General features: G+C 51.0%; 1 protein-coding gene across 2 annotated transcripts in view; it reads left to right on the top strand.

Annotated features, from left to right (window-relative positions):
• The window catches only part of TRAPPC9 (trafficking protein particle complex 9), a 514,318-nt gene extending 506,432 nt beyond the window's left edge, over positions 1-7,886 (top strand). For both annotated transcript variants that reach the window (XM_029223132.1, XM_029223133.1), the window contains 2 exons: positions 6,250-6,470; positions 7,123-7,886. In XM_029223132.1, the coding sequence (XP_029078965.1) occupies positions 6,250-6,470; positions 7,123-7,290 (389 nt within the window). In that variant the 3' untranslated portion in view covers positions 7,291-7,886. The remainder of the gene's footprint in view (positions 1-6,249; positions 6,471-7,122) is intronic.
• The last annotated feature ends 13,496 nt before the right edge of the window (positions 7,887-21,382 follow it).

Here is a 21,382-nt window from a genome sequence, read left to right on the forward strand (position 1 = left end):
AGTGCCTTCCTCGCCAGCCTGGGCCCTGCAGGCCCTTCCCTCGTCGTGCCTTCTATTTATAGCATGGGCTCCTGCCAGAGCTTGTCAACGTGCTATAGCATAAACGTGGCAGCCGTTTCAGGAGCCGTTCTGGGCCAGATAAAATTAAGTCCGTGACTCTGGCTGGTATTAAAAGTGAAGGAGAAGCAGGGCCGGGGGCGGCGGGAGAAGATGGACTGTGGCCCAATTTAACGCTTTGAGGGAAGAGACTAATCGGCTCCCCGGAGATTTCTTACGATATGAGATTCTCCCGCATAAATAATCTCCTCCACAAAAGCCGGGTCTGCGAGTCAGGACCAGAGCCCGGCAGTGGCAGCTTGGTCCTAACGTCCTCTCTGCAGGGGTGCTTCGGGGACGTGGCCCAGTCCCCTCAAGTCCCAGGGGGCCCGAAGGGGGCAGGGCACGTCCGGGATTTGAGCCCAGGTACCCCTGCCCCAAAGCCCACTCACCTACTCTTTCATTCATCCACTCATTCACTCAACAAATATGAACCAGAAGAGGAGTGCCTGCCTGGCCCGGGTGTTGGGGCGAGGAGAGAGAGACACACGATGGTTAACAAACAAATGGGTAAAGAAGAACTTCAGATAAGATGTTGAGGGTCACGAGAAAATGAAGAGAGTGGAAGAGTGACGGGGCAGGAAGGCTCTTCACTGTGTGGTCAGAGGCAGCATCCCTGAGGAGAGGGCCAAGGTGGTGCGAACAGCAGGTGCAAAGGCCCTGGGGCAGGGATGTGCTGGGCCTGCTGGCGGAACAGGGAGGAGGGAGGCAACATGGTAGGAGCGCGGGGATGGGGGAACCTGGCTCAGGGCCGTGCAGGGCCCTGGAGACCAGGGTCAGTGGCCGTAATGTGATCAAAACTCCCTTTTATTCTGGGACCGGGCAAGGGGCGAGCGAGGACGTGACAAGGTGAAACCGTGGTTCACGCCACTGTGAACCGTTGGCTTCCGTGTGGGGAGCTGGCCTGGGCTAAGATAGAGTGGGTCGGGGCGGAGATGGGGATGGCCTGGGTGTGGGTGCCCGGGGAACACCTCGGCGTGACCTCCCGGCGCCAGGCAGGCCTGCCGGGCAGGGCCACATCTGTACGGAAGACCCTGGGGAGGCGGGGTTTCCGGGAGAAAGTGGGAGAGTTTTGTTTGGGCCAAGTTAAGGGTGAGACCCCGCTGGACACCTGGGCGAGGAGGTCAGGGCTGCCCAGAGGAGCCGGTGCCCGGCTGCGGCCCTCACTGGGTCCTGAGCCCCTCCTGCTCGGTCCTGCAGGGTGGCCACCTTTCCTGTCCAGGAGTCCCTCCCACCTGGAGCTGCTTGAGGGCAGGGCCACATCCAGGATGTTCCACAGACACTCGTTAAGATAACGAGTGCTGTGGCCTTGGCCTCGGGTTTCAGAGTTGGGGGCATGGGGGCAGGTCGGGCAGAAACGAACCGAACCTTTGAGCACTTCCCTTTGGCACTTTGCACAGAGAATGTGACACTCGCTGCGTTTCCAGATGAGGGGCACAGGCAGAGTTCAGGCTCCAGGCCAGGCTCTGCCCGCCCTCCCCTTGGGCCTGGGAGGCGGCGGCAGCCCTTTGGTCGCTGAGTGGCAGCCACTCTAACAAGCGAGCGCCAACCTAGTGGTTGAGAACAACAACGCGAGCCGCTGCCCCGCGGTCCTGTAGGCCAGTCTAAGAGGTGGCGGCAGGCTGGGGGCTGGGGAGACCCCGGTTCCCGCCTTCTGGGCTCCAGGGACGCCTGCACCCCTTGGCCCCGTCCTGCCTTCAAAGCCGGCCGTGCAGCAACTCCCAGCCTCCCTCCGCCGCCATGGACACACAGCCTTCCAGGCTCTCTCCTGCCCCCTCTTGCCCTTCTAAGGACCTTTGTGACGACATTGGGCCCACCCATATACTCCAAGATACTTGCCGTCTCAAGGTCCTTAACTGAATGTCACCTGCAGAGTCCCTTTAACGTGTGCGGGAACACGCTGCACGGGATCCAGGTATTAGGAGGTGGACATCTTTGGGGGTGTCATTCTGTCTACCACACCACCCCCTCTGGTGGCACAGACTCAGGGTTCCGGGAGCTTCTCGGGGACAAGGCTGGACCTCACAGAGCCAGAGTTCTGTGTCTCCCGCCCACCGCTCCCGAGGAGCCCCCAGGTCGAGGTTGCCCGTGTGCAGCTCCCCAGCAGCCTGGGGGTCAGGAGATGGGCTTCCAGGCTGGGACCCCCCTCCCTGCCTCCCCGGGAGGCTGGGGCATTCCAGGTCGCCATGTGGCCCACCTGCACGTTGGCTGTGGGTCTGCATCCCTCCTGGACAGAGTGGCCAGGAGAGGCTGAAGGGACTCGTCCTGCTGCCTCGGTCCTCTCTGACCAACGCGTCAGCGCCGTGCTGGTCATCTTTCCCCATCGGCATTCACGGCCAGCCTGCGGGTGAGGAACGGCCCTGGAGAAGCTATATAAATGCAAAGTGTCCTCCTCGGCTGGGGATTAGAGCTGGTCAGGGACCTGGCCCGCCCTGCGCCTTCTCCACTGCCCAGGGTGGATGTGAGCGTAATGGTGATAATGATCCAGCCGTCCCGCTGCGGCCGCTGTGTGCCCCGCCCCCTCTGCATGCGCGTTTCCAACTCTCACAAAATCTCTTTGAGGTGGGCTTTCCTATCAGCCCTTCTAAAGGTGAGGAAACTGAGGCTCGGAGTGGGCAAGCAGGGAGGAGTCAAGGAGAAACTACTCAAAAGTGCGCAGCAGCAGGAATCCCTCTACCCCAGCCTGGAGGTGGGCAGCGGGGTCACCACCCCAGGAAGCGCATAGTGGCAGCGGCCTGACGGGCCGACCCTGGCGGCCAAGGGGAGCAACTAGACCCCGCACACCCGGACATCAGACCTGGGGTTCCCACGGGGGTCTTAATGAGCCCACCCTGGATGCCGCGGGAAGGCTCCTGGGTGATTGTGAGGAATTCTCGGGGCGGGGAGGCACCAGCTGCACGGGACACACTCGGACTGGTGTGCCCACCCCTTCCCTGCAGCTGGTCAGTCTGCTGCGGACACAGAGGGAGTGCTAACCCGCCGTCCCTGACAGGGGCCCCCCCGGTCTGGCGACTGAGTGGACGCGGGGCCCACCTTCCCCACCTGAGGGCGGAGGGGCTGGGCCAGGTGGCCCCCAGGGACGGTGGGCGGGAAGCCGAGCTGAGCCCTGCACGAGCAGGGCGGCTGAACTCCCAGCAGTGCCGCGAGGTGGTTCTCTTTCCTCTGGGCAATTTAGAAACGGCTCCAACACAGCTTGCCTTTGAGAAATGTTTAATTATTTCTTCCCTGCTTCTTCCTGGTGAGTTCTGTGACTCCCTGGTGGATAGCTGGGGCTTCTCCTTGCTGGTCTCAGCTGTTCCTTCAAGCCTTGCTCAGCGGGGCTTCCACGCGAGAAGGGTCCCCTCTCCCCGGCATGGGACACAGCTGCCCTGGTCCAGAGTCAGAGAACCGAATTCACTACAGCAAGGGGGTATGCTGGGACATTAGTGCTGGTGGAGTTACAACCCCTGCCCTGAGCACAGCCATCACGGTCACCATCAACACTGTTATCTCAGATGCATTTTCACTAGATTTCTCGCACAGTACCCCGTGGGTCCCAGGAGAGGCCAGCCCTGGCATCCTTTTCAATTCAGGAAGCGTGTCATATTCTCAGAGAAAACGGACCTCTGCTGTTTCTCCCCAGTGAGTGACGTGGGAAGGTTTGGTGCTCTCGGACCCAGGCTGGAGGTGCCGGAGCGGCAGGGTGGGAGGAGGCAGCTGCTTGCTGAGCCCAGAAGGCCGTGAGTTTGGCAGGCACTTACTGTGGGTGCCAGGCATGGGTGTGGCGTGACCAACCGTCCCAGTGTGCCTGAGGGGTTCCCGGGACGCAGAAGTTTCAGTACTAAAGCCAGGACGGATGAACCATGACAGTCGGTCACCTGTGACTGGAGACACATCAGAGAGCAGGACAGGTGGGTCCTGCCCCTCTTGAGGGTCGCCCTCCTCCCTGGGGAGGCAGACAAGGAAGCAAGCAGCTCTCCCCAGACCAGGGCAGGGCAGGCCTGGCTGGGTCCTCTGTCTGCCTCTGGATCATTACCCCGGTTTTGCAGATGAGGTGAAGGAGGCTCAGTTCGGCAAAGGGCCTCTCCTCCAGGTTGAAGGGTTAGGGCAAAGCCAAGATCCCAGCCCGGCCTGCTGCTCAGCCAGGGGCCAGCTCTGTCCCCCATCCCTGCCACCCTGGCCTGACCTCAGGACATGCCCCTCCCCCTCATTTAGAGAATGCCAAGGAAAGAGTCCCACTGGGAACTGTGTCCACAGCCTCATTTCCCCTCTTCGTTGCCCCAGGGGCCAAGTAGAGCTGGGCATCAGGGAAGGGTTAAATGGGCACCACCAGGTGAGCCATAGGCCAGTGCCCGTGGCCCACGCGGTTCTCTACAAGGGAGAACAGGGGGCAGAGGTGCAGCGAGCCGGCCACCCTTCGCTGATTTGCAGAGAATCCTGTCTTCCCCTTAATGGAACCATCAACCGAGGCTCTCCTACACCTGCTCTCTCCACATGAGGCTCAGACTTGCCTGGCTGGGTTCATTGTTCAGCACGCATCACTGGGGCCCAGGACTGTCATTATGCCCACTTTTCAGGTTTGAAACAGGCCCAGGACAGAAGCCAGTGTCTCTTGTTCCTGATATAACCTCTCAACACACACACACACACACACACACACACACACACACACACACACACACCACACACTTTCCCTCCGAGTCCTGGATGTGCTACTGCCTTGGAGGGAGGGTCTGCATGGCCCGTCCAGTGCTGGCCACTCTCCAGAGCCGTGCCTTCCAGGAACTCCAGTGAGGTGCTGGCCTCCTCCCGTGGGCACCGAGGCCCCATAGCTGTTGGGCAGGAGGGTCTTCCGTGCAGTTGCCTGGTGTCAGGAGCAGTGGCAGTGACTCAGGGGCTGTCCCCGACTAGCCTCCACTGCGGGATGCCGGTAATGGCGGGGTCAAGGTTGAGACACACGTGACGAGTCCCTAAACAGCAAGGTGAGCAGGCGTGAGGAAGTACACAGGTGACACTGTCACATCATTACTCCAGGGCCTGCAGATGTGACGAGGCCAGGGCTCAGGGTCGGCGCTCGGTAGCCCCACAGCCAGTACCGTGTGGTGTGAAGTCCCACTGCAGGTCTAGGACCCCCTTCCCTGGCCTCCATGGCCGGATCAGCAAGCCGGTGACCTTCTGGTGTCAGGAAGGACCCTTACTGACCGTATCAGCATGCGGCACTGCCATAGCAAATCACCACAAACTGGGGGCCTCGAGGCAACAGGGCTTGACTGACTCTCACTGTTCTGGAGGCTGGAGGTCTGAATTCAAGGTGTGGGCAGCGCTCTGGGGGAGGATCCCCCCTGCCTCTCCCAGCTCCTGGAGCTGCGGCTGCATCACTGCAGCCTCTGCCTCTGTCTTCACAGACTGAGGGCTGCCTCTGGGCTCTGGGCTCCCCTCTGAGTCAGTTTTCTCCTCTTCTGCCTCTTTTAAGGACACTTGTCACTCTCAAATGGCAGCCTGTGCCTTGCACCCATGCTTGAAGGTGGGTCCCCCAGCCTACCCACCCCGCCGTCCTGCTGGGATGTCTGGTGGTCTGAGGAGAGTGGGGGTCTACCTGCCCCATCACCCCACCCCCTTGCTGCCGCCCATTCCCTGTTCCCTGCCTGGCGGGCGTGCGCCCTGCTCCGTGACTCCCAGACCTTCCCCCAGCTAGCGTCCCGCCTCCGTGGTGCCCCAGGGCCACCCCGGCCCTCACTGCGGCAGTCTGGGCGGGGCGGTCTGCAGGTGACTCAATGGAGGCCCAGCCACGGCTCCTCGGCCCCGGCCTGTGCACAGTCCCCGCCAGTTCTTAGCCCCTACCCTGGCTGGCCTCCACCTGCAGGAGCCCCTGGGGTCCAGGCCAGAGCTCAGCCCTTCCAGGTGGGGGCAGCTAGGAGGCCCTTCAGGACCCCCCAGTGACCCTGGGGCCCTCTCGGCCTCTCCAGCGTGGCACAGACCCCCCTGGGATACAGCTCTGGCCCCGACACCTGTTTCCACTGGCCTGCACGTCGGGAGAGCAGGAACCGGGGCCCTTCCTCTGTTTTCCAGGAGGCAGCCTTGGTGGGTGAAGGAGCGGGGAATGAATGAATGAATGGAGGGAGGGAGGCCGGCTGGGCAGTGCCCTGACAGCCTCGTGCCCCATGTCCCTCGCAGATGTGCTGGTGGACGGACAGCCCTGTGACCGCGAGGCGGCGGCCTGCCGGGTGGGCGACCCCGTGCGCCTGGAGGTGAGGCTGACCAACCGGAGCCCGCGCAGCGTGGGGCCCTTCGCCCTCGGCGTGGTGCCCTTCCAGGACCACCAGAACGGCGTGCACACCTACGACCTGCGCCATGCCGTCTCCTTCGTGGGCTCCGGCACCTTCTACCTGGACAAGGTGCGTGTGGCCCCCTGTCACGGTCCCCTGTCCCACCCCTCCCCCAGTGGCAGACTTAGGGGTTGGTAGACGTGGCGGCCTCTCTGCATTGACCCTCGTCCCCCTGACTCGCCCTGAGACCTCAGACAAGTTCACGTCTCTGTACCTGAGTCCCGGGACCAGAGCTAGGATGAGGATACTGGCCCCGAGGGTTGTTAAGGAGCTGAGATGAGTGTGCTGGGGGAGCAGCAAGACAGCGTCAGATCTCTGTGCCCCTGGCACCGCTGCCCTGCCCCACGTGGCCGGCTCCTCCCTGCTCGCGGTCGCTGCACGCAGGCCCAGAGGGACTGATGGGGTCACAAGGCACTGTCCTCAAGCTCCACTTACCTGTTGAGATGGCGCCTTTGCCCCAAACGCTCCCCACGCTCCCTGACCCCCAAACGGCCCAGAGAAGGAAGTGTGATTAGCGCCATCCTAGGATAGGAGCTGAGGCCCAGAGAGGTGCAGTGACTCGCCCGGGGCAGCACAGCAGGGAAGCCCTGGAGGGCCACGGGAGAAAGTCCTGGGGGCGTGCCCGCCCCCGCCTCCGCCTCCGTATCTAGCTAGGTTCAGGGCTCTCCTGGAGGCTCTGGGGGTCCCCGCTGCTCCCGGCTGATGCCTCTCCTCCCCTCAGGTGCAGCCGTCGGGCCAGTCAGCCTGCCTTGGGGCCCTTCTGTTCCTCTGCACGGGCGACTTCTTCCTCCGCATCCGCTTCCACGAGGACAGCTCCAGCAAGGGGCTGCCGCCCTCCTGGTTCCGCCTGCCCAGCGTGCACGTGCGTGCCCTGGGGGCCCAGGCCTGAGCCGCTGTTCCCGCGGGGAGAGATGACCAGAGGGCCCCCCGGGCAGGGGACATGCCTTCGCTGCAACTCCTGTCCACTCCTCCCACCCCTCCCCTCCCCTCCTACCTGCGCCGTCCTCTCTGGGCTTTGCAGGGGCCCCCAGACTTGGCAGCCGTGCCCCTTCCCACACTGGCCATCAGGGCTCCCCTGCAAGAGGCCGCTGCTAGGGTGAATACTTACCAAACCCCAAAGTGTGGCCCTGGGTCCCTGCACCTGCTCCTGTGACCTGGGGTTCACAGCCCAGCCAGCAGGAAGAAGAGGTGAGCGTGAGGGAGGGGCACAGCTGGGGTGGGTCTGGGGAGCCTCCCTCAGCCCCCTCGGCCCTTGGAATCCCCCGAGGGCTGGCTCTTCTCCCCGGGGCCCCGAGGCAGCCCAGCCAGGAGAGGTGGCACCATGGTTGACCCCAAGAGGAGCCACCTGCCCCCGGTGGGTAGACGGTCACCTGTGCCAGCTGTTCTGGCCCCTGGGCTGGTTCCAGGCTGGGCTGTGGGGGGCCACGGCCTGTGTGCGTCTGCGTGTCGGTGACAGATTCTCCAATAAAGGGCCTGCTTCTCTTCTCTGCTGGTCCACCTGCATCCCTGCCTCTGCTTGTCCAGTGTGGTCAGGGGGCCGCCCGCCAGCTCGTCAGCCCCCGGCGCAGGTAGGGACTCGCACGACCCCAGGCAGCACGCACGGCTGGTGGCCAGCAGGGTTGGGCCTGTGTCTGTCTGTGCCTGTGGCCCCCCCAGGCCCCTCCCCTGCGTGTGCTCTTTGGGCCTCTATGCCGCCCCTCTCAGAGCACCGCCTCGAGTCCTACACCATGGTCCTCAGCCCCCGCAATGGCTCTGGCCATCTCGGCCCCTCACTTTCTCTCCTGAGGTCCACACACACTCGGGAAGATGTTTGGGGGTGACACAGGTGTCCAGGAGTCGAGGTGCAGGTTGGAGGTGGGCATCCTGCAGCCGCCCTCGGACCCACCTACCCACCCACCGCGAAGGCTGCCTCGCCCCTGCTCCCTCCTCTCCGGGTCGCCCAGCCTGCTGCCCCCCTGCAGCCTCACTCCCAGCCCTGGAGGTTCAGACCACCTCTGCCCAGGCATCCTCAGGCCCTGTCTAGTAAACTCCACCTGCTGAGCAGAGTTCTGGGGCCAGAGACAGGGCGAGGGTCCCAAGGCACAGAGCAGGGTGCGGTGAAGCCGGACGTGTCCAAGGCTCCCAGGTCACCCCGTTTAAACGAGGCCCCCGGGCAGCAGGCACATGGCCAGCCCACACCCAGGGACAGAGGAGGATGGGCAGTGAGCGAGCTGCCGTGGGCCTGGGGCGCATGGCCCGTGGGAACCCCACGGCTTCAGAGATGGGTGCCCTTCCACACGTACCGGCACACCCCGATTAGAAAACATCTCAAGCTCTGGGCTCAGGGCAGCGAAGAACTTCCCAGGCCCGCCTCACATGGGCTGCACGTGTTCCTGGCACACCTCCCAGTGCCGGGACTTCGCCCTGCTGTGTGGTCCTCAAGCCCTCTGGGCCCTGGGGCACTGCCCCATCACAGGGCCTGGGGGACTGGGTCTCCAGGTGCCGGGAGCACAGAGCCAGAGGCGGCTGAGCAGAATCCCGCTGCCCTGGCAGGGTCACCCCAGGAGACGCCTGGGAGGAGCCGCCTTCTCCCACACTCCACCTCTCTGACGATGCTTAAGGTCCCTCGCGGGCTCTCAGGGCCCGAGTCCAGGCCTCGTGGGCCAGGCTGCCACCCGTGGCTTTGCAGGCTGCTTGTCGCCCACAGGGAGGTCGAGTGAGGGCCAGAGCGCTGTCTTGCCCCTCGTGGGGCTGTGCCCCTGGGTTGGGCAGGGGGTGCTTATTCAAACTGCACGAGCTGCCACGTGGCCTGGGGTGGCCCGTTCCCCCCACTCCATCGGCCTCCACCCTCGCGGACCTTGCTTCTCCCAGAGCCCTGCCCTTAGCCGGCCCTCCCTTCTGCCCAGGGGACACACACCTGTTTCCTCGCAGAGGCTGGCCCAGGGACGGTCTTCGTTTGAGTGCCCCATAGCAAACCCTGAATCTGAGCACAAGTTCGTCTGGGAGATGAGGGGTCCCCCGCGGGGGAGTGAGGGGTCAGGGGCGGGGGCGAGCCGGGGCGGAAGCATTCTTGGGCCCCTGGGCTGAAATCCTCGGGGGACTTGCGGGGAGTGAGGACACAGCTCCAGGCTCCTCCTACCAGCGGCGAGAGCTGGCCCGTGTGTCCCCACCCCTCGGGGGTTCACTCCTGCCATGCCAGCTGTTCTCGGACCTGAACAGGTCAGATGGCAGCCTTGGGAGCCCCAGGGATGCTGAACATTGCAAGGGATCTTGGGGGCTGGGAGTGAGGGCTCATCCACAGCCATTTTCTGGGACTGGCCGAGTGTAACACAGTAGGCATTTGGTCTCTGCCCTCAGTTCCTGACAGAGCTGTTTCATCCCTTGGAATTTCCTGGGTGACAGGAGCATCTTTGTTCGAAAAAAGGCAGCTCTGGGTGGGCTCCTAGACGGCTTCAGGATGGGGGCTGGTCACCAGAAAGGCGCAGCATGACTAGAAGCTTGGGCCTCTCTCTCCCACCCTCATCCTCCGGGGAGCGGAGAGGGACTGGAAATTGAGTTAATTGATCATGCCTACAAGATGAAGCCCCCGTAAAATTCCCTCAGCTGTGGGGTGCGGAGAGCTTCCTGGTTGGTGAACACACCCACAAGCTGGAGGTTGTGCATCCCAACGCCACGGGGACAGAAGTTCCTGCACCCAGGATCCTCCCAGACCTCACCCTGGGCACCTCTTCATCTGGCCATTCATCTGTATCCTTTATAACGTCATTTATAATCAATTGGTCAACATAAGCCGTAAGTAAAGTGTTTTCCTGGGTTCTGTGAGCTGTTCTAGCAAATTATCAAACCTGAGGAGGGGGTCATGGGAACCCCATGTGTTTTATAGTTTCCGAAACAAATACAACAGTTGCCAGAGAAGTTACTGAATGCACCAAGAGAGAAGTCTCAAAGGGCTTCTTGGGGGAGGGGGTGTTGGAACTAACCAAGGCACCCTGAAAGGTGACCCACATGAGGCCTGTGTCCTGAGTGCCCCCCACGGTAGAGGAGATGAACTGCATCCGGCCCAAGGACAGCCCTGTGTGGGCTGTGAGCATTTGGAGCTTTCTCGTAGGGTCAGCGAGAGCCCAGGAGCCATGTAGAGCAGGGATGTTACTGTTGGTGTTGGCATGGCTGGATCGTTCCAGCGTGGAGGTGTGTGGCCAAGGCAGAGAACCCAGGCGCAGGTGTCTGGGTGACAGCTCAGCGTCCTGGTTCTTCAGGTCCCGTGCTGTCGGCTCCTGAGCACAACAGTCCTACAGCTGCTGTGTCTGGAACCCTCCTCCCTCCCAAGGCCAGAGGAGGCTAAGCCCAGAATAGACTGTCCTTTTCATTTCACTAGCTGAGCTGGCTTGGTTTTGCCTCCTGACACTGTTCCCTTTGGCCAGGACAGGCCTGCAATGACCCCGTAATCACCCAGCCGTCACACTCTTGTCATCTGAAATTCACCAAGCAGAGCCCTGATCCATGGGAGGGGGTCTGAGGAACTGAACTCCAACTCAGCCACAGGTCAACTCTGCGACCTCAGACATGTCACTTAAGACTCGATTTCTTTTCATCCGAATAAATGGAGATAAAAATACTTATTTCATGGGCAGTTTACGCTAGGAGTTTGGTTTGATCTCCTCAACATTCCTACACGTGAGGGCAACTCCTCGTGAATACTGGTTCCCTCTTCGTACCCCTCCCGTCGCCTGTGTGCTCCCATCCACATCCCCGGCGTGTGCCTGGAATTCCACCATTCCCCTGGGAAGCTTAACAAGGGATATTGCTGTTTCCCATTAGACCCCTGCACAGGTTAATTTATTAGGTAACATGAAATAATATAAGGCAGGTATTTCTAACACAAATGCTCAAATGGTAAAGGGATTGTCTGACAAAGGAGTGAGCTCTGTGACTCTTTGTAGTCAAGCAAAAGCTAGAACTGTGGCTGGTTTCAAAAGATGCAGGTGTCGGATGAGGCCTGTGAGCCCAGAAGCCACTGTCATTAGATGTCTTAAGAGCCAGCCTGGTCCCAGTAAGCAGAGAAGAGAGTGAGGTGCATGTGATCACCTGGCTCCTGGGGCCTCTGAGCAATGTCTTAAGGGATTATGACAAATAATAAGTAAAGATCAAAAGAGGGTGTCAACATGAAGGAGTAGGGGCCCAGACTAAGCTCCTATTGAAAACAACTAAAAATGATGGTAATTATGTAAAAACACATTTGTGAGTGCATCCACAAAGCTGGCAGGGGAGTAAGAAATAGTCCAGTACCTGTGTGTAGGCAGAATCTAAAAAGGCAAGCAGTGAACTGACGCCAACTTTCATTTTGAGGGTTTTTGCCAAAGCAGGAGCATCAGTTTCTTGCAGTCTCACAAAACAGGAAGGAGGAAGACAAATCCTAGGGCCCATCAGGTGGGAAGTCTAATAGAAGGCCACTCCCCAATAACTTGGGAGGCCTACCATACTTAGAGAGTGGAAATAAAGCTACTCTCTCTCAACCCTTTGATTCCAACCCACATTGGCCCTCCCTTGAATCTGCAGTCCCAAGGCACACTCCCTGAAATCTGCCCCCAAACTTCAAGTCATTCATTAATTTGAAAATGACCCTAAATATACACACCCCTACCACCACATACCAGACATCTTACAGAAGTAAATGCATCCTTTCTGGAGGAATCTACTCTTGTCCCAAGCTCCAAGGGTTTCTACAAGGAAAATGAATAATTCAGAGTTTCAAAAGAAAGAAAGTCATTAAATACACAAGGAAACCGTGGATCATGTGTGAGAGCCAGAAGAAACAGAAGCAGCAAACTTGGGCTTGAAAAGGAATCGGACGTTGGCTTTATCAGACATAGACTACAAGATACGTGTGCTTTATATGTTTTGAGAAACGAAGAAGAAGATTAAAATGGGTAAAGACCTAGAACATCATAAAATAATCACATGGAGCTCCCATAATTGGAAAATAGAGCTGAAATTAGATACTTAACAAATAGGTTGAAAAGCAGATTAAACCCAGCTCGGGGGAGAACCAGTGAATGAAAGATAGAGCTGAAGACGTTAAGGAAAAACATGCAGCCCAGAAAGACCAAAAAATATGAAAGAGACTTAAACACAGAGGACAGAGTGAGACACTCTCTCATACATCTAATCAAGCTCCTGGAGAAGTGGGTAAAGAGGATAGAGAAAAGGCAATATTCGAAGGGATAATGACTGAGAACTTCTCAGAACTGATAAAGACAAAAGTCCACATATTTTAACAAGCCTGATAAATTCCAAGTAGCATAACATTTAAAAGACACAATAGACACGTCATAATACAATTTCAAGGACCAGATACAAAGCGATGATTTAAAAGGAGCTGGAAAGAAAAGACAGATTTACCTTCAAAGAAGTGGCAATTTGATTGACAGCTGACTCTCCATCCGCAAAAACAAAGTCCAGAAGTCGGTGGTATAGTCTCAGAGAATGTGCTGAGTGATGCAAATCTTTTTCAGTAGATGAAATGATTATATTTTCATATAAACAAAACCAGGGGTTCCACCCCCAAAACCTCACGGAAGGGAGTTCTGAAGAATGAATCTCAGGCAGAAAGAAATTGGTGCCAGGTGGAATGTCAGAGATGCGAGAGGAAGAAGGAGCAAGAGATTGAGCGGCACACATGCGGGTGAATCTAAACAAACAGTTACCGTATAGTAATTATTAAGACAGCATTGACATATAGCAAAATAACACAGAAGTGTTGGTAAGGGGATGATTGGAATTAAATGCTTTAATTTCAATTTTAAAGGTTCAGGAGGAGGGTAAAGATGTTGAGTAATTTAGACTTAAGCTTTGGTGCTTTGTTTATGGAAGTTTCCACTTCTGGGATAAGCACTAAGAAAATGAAAAATAGCATGAACAACTTCTAAACTAGATGCTCCAAAAAAATGGAATCAGGAAAGTTAATTATTCAATCAAAAAGTAGGAAAGAAAGGAAAGAAAATGACCAAAGAAATAAATGGTAATGACAGAACAAATAGAAGAAAATGACGACCATAGTGGTATTATCCCCATATTACAGGTGAAAAAAATGAGGCACAGAGCAATTAAGTAACACCTAGAAGTGGTTATAAAATGAGTTGTAGAAATAAAGCATATCATACTTAGAGTAAATTAAGCTAAATATCCCAGATAGAAGACTAGAGAAAACCCACAAAATCATGTTTATGATATTTACAAGAGACACTACAACCTAAGGATATAGTAGGTTGAAATGAAATGTTGGAAAAAATGTACCAGAAAAATCCTAATTAAAAAGTAAGTCTAAAGCAAAAAATAAATTACTTTAAGAAATAAAAACAATAACATCATGGTAAAAGTGATAACATCAGGAAGCCTATAATAACTCCAAATATGTATGCAACCAATAATACTGCCTTCAATACATAAAGAAAAACTTGGTAGAACTAAAAGGAGAAATAAACAAACCTCTCACAGTAACTAAAAGATCGAGAAGACAAAAATTGTTAAAAACATACAAGATTTGTAAAATTCCGTCATTAAATTTGATTTAATGGATTTATATGGGATACTCAGCAGCTTAGAAAGTCATTTTTATCAAGGGCATATGTTAAAGATTTGCTTTATGGCCCGGTAAGTAGTTGAAGGACTGTTATCCTACAGGTGCATTATCTGAACCCAATATACTTAACTTAGAAATCAGAAAGAGATGATTATAAAATTTTCATGTATTTGGAATCTAGTAAACACTTATAGGTAACTCAGAGTTGAGAGAGGAAGTAACCATGGAAAGTAGGAAATACTGAAATTGAACAATTAATAAAAGTATATCAGAACTTGTGTGATGCACATAAATCAGTATTTAGAAGAAGGTTTTATAAACTTAAATGCTTATATTCAAAAGAAAAAAGTGGGAAAGTTAATGAACAAAGCACCATCTCCAGGAGCTAAAAAAGACGGCATAAGAAATCAAAGAAAATAGAAAAATATAATAAAGATAAGATTATACATTAATAAAATAAGAAAGAGACACACAGTAACAAAAAGCCAAAGGTTGATTCTCGAAAAGGCTAATGAAATTGAGAAACCTCTGAGTCGATTAATAAAGAAAAAAGAAAAGGCACAGATAGCCACACTACAAGTAAAGAGGGGACGTCGGATACTGCAGACAATAATAGGAGACTGTTATAAGAGGAAATTATGAAGAATCATAACAATAAACTTGAAAATGTAAATGAAATATACATTTTCTAATAAATATAATAGTTAAAATTTCTGGTAATAAACAGGATGACTAATCCTAAAGCCATTAAAGAAATCAAATCTGTAGTTAAAAGTCTTTTCAAAAAGAAAACTCCAGGCCCAGATGGTTTTTTACCAGTGAATTCTAATTCAAGGAACAAAAAATTCTAATGCTACACAAAATATTTCTGAACATGGGAAAAGAGGTGAAACACTCAGGTATATTTTATGAGGCTGGTATAACCTTGATATCAAAATCTAACAAACACAGCATAAGAAAAGAAAATTTTAGGCTAAATCCTAAAATTTTGCATCAACGTAGATGCAAAAAATTTGAATCTAAATGTTAGCAAACAGATTCAGTGATACGTGGAAAAGAATGCCATCATCAAGTGTTTGTTGGCAGTCTGTGTATCTTCTTTGGAGAAATGTCTATTTAGGTCTTCTGCCCATTTTTGGATGGGGTTGTTTGTTTTTTTGATATTGAGCTGCATGAGCTGCTTGTATATTTTGGAGATTAATCCTTTGTCAGTTGCTTCGTTTTGAAAGGATGATCAGCATCACTAATCGTTAGAGAAAAATGCAAATCAAAACCACAATGAGGCTGAGTAATATTCCATTGTATATATGTGCCACATCTTCTCTATCCATTCATCAGGGAGATCAGCTCGGTGCTTTGCGACCACCTAGAGGGGTGGGATAAGGAAGGTGAGAGGGAGACGCAAGAGGGAGGGGATATGGGGATATATGTATGCGTATAGCCGATTCACTTTGTTATACAGCAGAAACTAACACAAAACTGTAAAGCAATTATACTCCAATAAAGATGTTAAAAAAAAAATAACCCCCAAACCACAAGGTATCACCTCACACCTGTCAGAATGGCCATCATCAAAAAATCTACAAACAATAGATGCTGGAGAGGGTGTGGTGAAAAGGGAACCCTCTTGCCCTGTTGGTGGGAATGTAAATTGGTACAGCCGCTATGGAGAACAGTATGGAGGTTCCTTAAAAAACTAAAAATAGAACTACCATACGACCCAGCAGTCCCACTACTGGGCATATGTCCTGAGAAAACCATAATTCCAAAAGAGACATGTACCACAATGTTCACTGCAGCACTATTTACAATAGCCAGGACATGGAAGCAACCTAAGTGTCCATCGACGGATGAATGGATAAAGAAGATGTGGCACATATATACAATGGGATATTACTCAGCCATAAAAAGAAACGAAATTGAGTTATTTGTAGTGAGGTGGATGGACCTAGAGTCTGTCATACAGAGTGAAATAAGTCAGAAAGAGAAAGACAAATACCGTATGCTGACACATATAATGGGATCTTAAAAAAAAAACGGTTGTGTTGAAACTAGGGACAGGACAGGAATAAAGACGCAGATGTAGAGAATGGACTTGAGGGCGCGGGGAGGGGTAAGGGGAAGCTGGGACAAAGTAAAAGTAGCATCGACCTATATACACTACCAAATGTGAAATAGATAGCTAGTGGGAAGCAGCCGCATAGCACAGGGAGATCAGCTCAGTGCTTTGTGACCACCTGGAGGGGTGGGATAGGGAGGGTGGGAGGGAGATGCAAGAGTGAGGGGATATGGGGATATATGTATACATATAACTGATTCATTTTGTTATACAGCAGAAACTAAAACGACATTGTAAAGCAATTATACTCCAATAAAGATGTTAAAAAAATAAAATAAAAATTATTTTTCACAGCAAAAAAAAAAAAAGAATACTATGATCAAGCTGTATTTATTCAGAGAATACAAGGTTGGTTTTAAATTGGAAAAGGTAGTAATGAATCCACCCCTCTAACAAATTAAAGAAGAAAAATCATATCATTCTTACAGATGTGGGAAAAGTCTTTGATAAGAGTCAACATCCTCTTATGACTTTCAAAAAAACTCCAAAACCCCGCAAAAACCTCTTATAATCTAGGTCTAGAAGAGTTTCTTTAACCTAATAAAAGGATATCTATTAAAAGCATACAGAAAACATTATTCTTTTTTTTAGGGTACTTGTTTTATTTTTTTTAACATCTTTATTGGAGTATAATTGCTTTACAATGGTGTGTTAGTTTCTGTTTTATAACAAAGTGAATCAGCTATACACTGATGGGAATATACATATATTCCCATATCTCTTCCCTCTTGCGTCTTCCTGCCTCCCACCCTCCTATCCCACCCCTCTAGGTGGTCACAAAGCACCGAGCTGATCTCCCTGTGCTATGCGGCTGCTTCCCACTAGCTATGTATTTTACATTTGGTAGTGTATATATGTCCATGCCACTCTCTCACTTTGTCCCAGCTTACCCTTCCCCCTCCCGTGTACTCAAGTCCATTCTCTAGTAGGTCTGTATCTTTACTCCTATCTTGCCCCTAGGTTCTTCATGACCCCTTTTATTTTTAATTCCATATATATGTGTTAGCATACAGTATTTGTTTTTCTCTTTCTGACTTACTTCACTCTGTATGACAGACTCTAGGTCCATCCACATCACTACAAATAACTCAATTTCGTTCCTTTTTATGGCTGAGTAATATTCCATTGTATATATGTGCCACATCTTTATCCATTCATCTGTCGATGGGCACTTAGATTGCTTCCATGTCCTGGCTATCGTAAATAGAGCTGCAATGAACATTGTGGTACAGAAAACATTATTCTGAATGTTGAAATGTAAGCACTCTCTTTAAGATCAGGAATAAAACAAGGATGCTCATTGTCTCCACTTTTATTCAACATTGTATAACTGGTCCATGCCAGCACAGAAACTTAGATACAAGAGCGAATAAAACGCATAAGGGCTGGAAAGGAAGAAACAAAACTGTCATTATTTGCACATTATATCATCAATTACACTAAAAAATCCTAAAGAATCTTCAGGTTTATCAGAATTAGTAAGTGCTTAAGCAGTGTTGTTGGATACAAAATAAATATAGAAAATCCACAGCATTTTGGTACCACAACAAAAACCAGCTAGAAAGTAAAATCATAAACATTACCATTTATAGAACTACGAAAAATATAAAGAATCTGTGGTAGGCAGAATAATGACATTCCAAGGATGTCCACATCCTAATTCCCAGAACTTGTGAAAATGATGGGTTCGTGGCAAAGAGTAATTATGGGTACAGATAAAATTGAAGTTGCTAATCACCTGACTTTAAAATAGGGAGATTATCCTGGATTATCCATGTGGGTCCAATATATTCACAAGGTTTCTTAAAAGGGAAAGAGAGAAACAAAAGTGAACCCGAGAGATGGCAGCATGAGAAGAATTTAGCCCGATGTTGCTGGCTTTGAAGATGGAGGAAGGGGCCATGAGTCAAGAGGTGCCTCAACCTCTAGGAGCTGGAAAGACAAGGAAACAGATTCTCCCCCCAGAGCCTCCGCAAGAACAAAGCCCTGCCCACACCTTGACTTTTACTCAGCAAGACTCATTTTGGACTCTGACTTCAAGAACTGTAAGGTAATCAGTTTATGTTGTTTAAGCCACCAAGTTTGTAGTGACTTGTTACAGAAACAATAGGAAACAGGGGCTTCCCTGGTGGCACAGTGGTTAAGAATCTGCCTGCCAATGCAGGGGACATGGGTTCGAGCCCTGGCTGGGGAAGATCCCACATGCCACGGAGCAACTAAGCCTGTGAGCCACACCTGCTGAGCCTGCGCTCTAGAGCCCGTGAGCCACAACTACTGAAGCCCGTGTGCCTAGAGCCTGTGCTCTGCAACAAGAGAAGCCACCGCAATGAGAAGCCCACGCACTGCAACGAGGGGTAGTCCCCGCTCGCCGCAACTAGAGAAAAGCCCTTGTGCAGCAATGAAGACCCAATGCAGCCAAAAATGAATAAATAAAATTTTTAAAAAAAGGAAACAAACACAGAATCCAGGAATAAATCTTTAATGTGTAAGACCGTTATGGAGGAAATTATAAAAATTTATTGGAAGACATTAAAGGAGATCTAAGTAAATGGTTGGAAGACTCTCTTTCATAAAGATGTAACTTCTCGCTAAATTGATCTATAGGTTCAATGCAACACCAGTAAAAATCTTAATTTTTTTGTGGGGCGGTGAAGCTTGGCAAGGTGATTCTAAAATTCATACATAAATGCAAAGGCCCAATAATAGCCAACATACTCTTGAAGAATAAGCCAAAATGTATTATAAAGCTAAACAAGTACACACTGTGGAATAGAAAAATGGGTCAATGGAAAGCCCAGAAACAGACCTGTGCATATAGGGACATATGATGTATGAAATATTGCTGTCACATGCCAGTGGGAAGGGGATGGACTTTTCCTTAAATAGTGCTCAGAAAGTAAATGAGTAGCCGTAGGGAAAGAGAGATACTGGGCCCTGCTACACACCATATGTAAAAATTATTCTAGGTTAAGACCTAAATGTGAAAGGCAAAGTATAAAATATTTAGAAGACATTAAAGATATCTTACGATCTTGGGGTAGGGATAGATATCCTCAATAAGACGCAAAAAGCACAAGCCATAAAAATGATCAATTTCACTATATTAAAACTAAGAACTTCCATTCATCAAAAGGCCATAAAGAAAGTGGAAAGACAAGTCACAAACTGGGAGAAGTATGAAGAGGGTCTTACACCGTAATGAGATTATTCACCCTGGAAATGGCCTCGCCTGACTGCAAACGAGGCATGTCTCTTCTAGGGAGGAGGGAAGAATGAGCACCAGAAGTTTCTACCACACCTAGTGAGGCTGAACTGGTCCTACCCGAAGACCCAACGATTCTGCTGTCATGTACATAACGTGATGAATGTACAGTGGCTTGTGTAACATGAGCTGTGTGCCAGAATGTTTACAGCAGAATTGTTCATAGCAGGGAAAAAAAGGACATAAGTTCACATTCCATAGTAAGAATGGAATGTACAGATCCGTTTCAGCATATTCATATAGCAGAATAGTATACAATGATGAATATGCAACAATGTGGATCCACTTCCAAAACATAACGTTGATGGAAGAAAGGCAACAGAAAAGCACATGCAATATGATTCTAATTACTTGAAGTCCAAAAAGCAAATCAGTGTATTTGTTAAGTATACATACCAAGTTGTTACAAAAAAAAAAAAAAAGACAAGAGAGACAAACAAGTGAGTAACTGACACAAAATTTAGCATAGATTCCCTCTGGATTCCCTCAGAACTCTCATGGGACCTGAGAGGGGAAACGGGGCTCTGGGAATCAGGTAATGTCCCATTTATTCACCTGGGCAGTGAAAACTTAGTTCTATGCCTCTGTCCAAAAATTGAGATGTTCAGTTCAGGCCCAGGTGATGAGAATTGTCAAAGACATGGCTTTCGGCAAAAAAAGAAAAAAAAAAGAAAAAGCTCCTTTGGCACAGATTCAGCGAACCAATAAAGAAATTCTTTCCTTCCACCTTTAGTTGCCATTTCAAACCCGCCGATTAATCACAGTGTGTTCCTGGCAGCCGCCCAGGCCAGCTCCTCTGAAAATAGGTGAAGTGGGAGCCCTCGGACAAGAGCACCTTCAGCACCACGGACAGCAACCCACGGCTGGCCCTTCTGAGACCAGCTATGTAGGGATTCAGAATGTTGCAGAAGGGCAGAGGCCTTCAAAGTCATGGCCCAGGAGGCAGAGGATGAAACAGAACCCAGGTCTCCTGATACCTAATCTAGTCTTCATTCCATTGCTCCTGGCTTTGGCTAAATGGACTGAAACTCCTCCCTGAACCAAGAAGTCGCCAGGGGCCTTCCACATGTGGCTTTCACACATGCCATTGAAGGCTTGGGCTTCGCAGTCAGTCTCAGCAGGGTTGAGATCTGACTCTGCCTGCATCATCTGAGTGCCCTCGGAAGTCTCTTCACCTCTCCAAGCCTCAGTGTCAGTCATATCAACTCCCCACAGAGTTGCTGCGAGAATTCAGTAATATTAGATCTTGTGCTCTGGTGTGCATTTAAAACCTAGAAAATTCCCTCTCCCTCAGTGGATTTCATATAGAAAAAAAAAAAAAATTGGTCCTTTGGAACATTTCAAAGATGCTGAAACAACTAGAGGCTGTTCTGGAAATAAACCCCACAAAATTTCCGTATAAAATCTTGGCATTGCTAACAGACATTAAGGCTCCCTTAGATGTCGATGTCTTAGCTTTGTCCAGTCTGGTTCATTAGAGGCCCCTGATCGTTGCCTAATATGTCCTTACTTTTTGTCATGCCAAGAGACGCTCAGAGAAGAGGGGTGAAAATATGCCTACAAAATGTCTCCAAGGCTAAGGGGTCTTCAACCACACACTGCTTTCCCACATTGAACCTGAAGGGTAATATATTGTTCTCTTGATTAGTCGCTAGATTCTATTTATTAGTATTTTATTTAGAAATTTTCACCTATACGTGTGCCATCAGTCTATAGTTCCCCTTATTTTGTATTAAGGATATTCTAGATGCATAGAATGAATAAGGGCATTTCTCTCCTATCCTTTTCTATGGCCTCAAATAGTTTAAACAGTATTAAAATGATTCATTCTTTAGAAATTAGATAAAACTCAGCTGTGAACCTGTCTGATTCTGCTGTCTTTTCACTGATAGATCTCCAGTCACCTTCTAGTCTCTTCTATGGTAATTGGTCTATTAAAATTTTCCATTTTTTCTTGGACTGATTTTGGTAATTTACTAGGAAATCATCCATTTCCCTGAGGTTTTCAATTTGTTATCACAGAGTTGCGTGTAATATTCTCT

This window comes from Monodon monoceros, unplaced genomic scaffold (assembly GCF_005190385.1).
Source record: "Monodon monoceros isolate NGI ecotype Baffin Bay Population unplaced genomic scaffold, NGI_Narwhal_1 Super_Scaffold_14, whole genome shotgun sequence".
Taxonomy (NCBI): Eukaryota; Metazoa; Chordata; class Mammalia; order Artiodactyla; family Monodontidae; genus Monodon; species Monodon monoceros.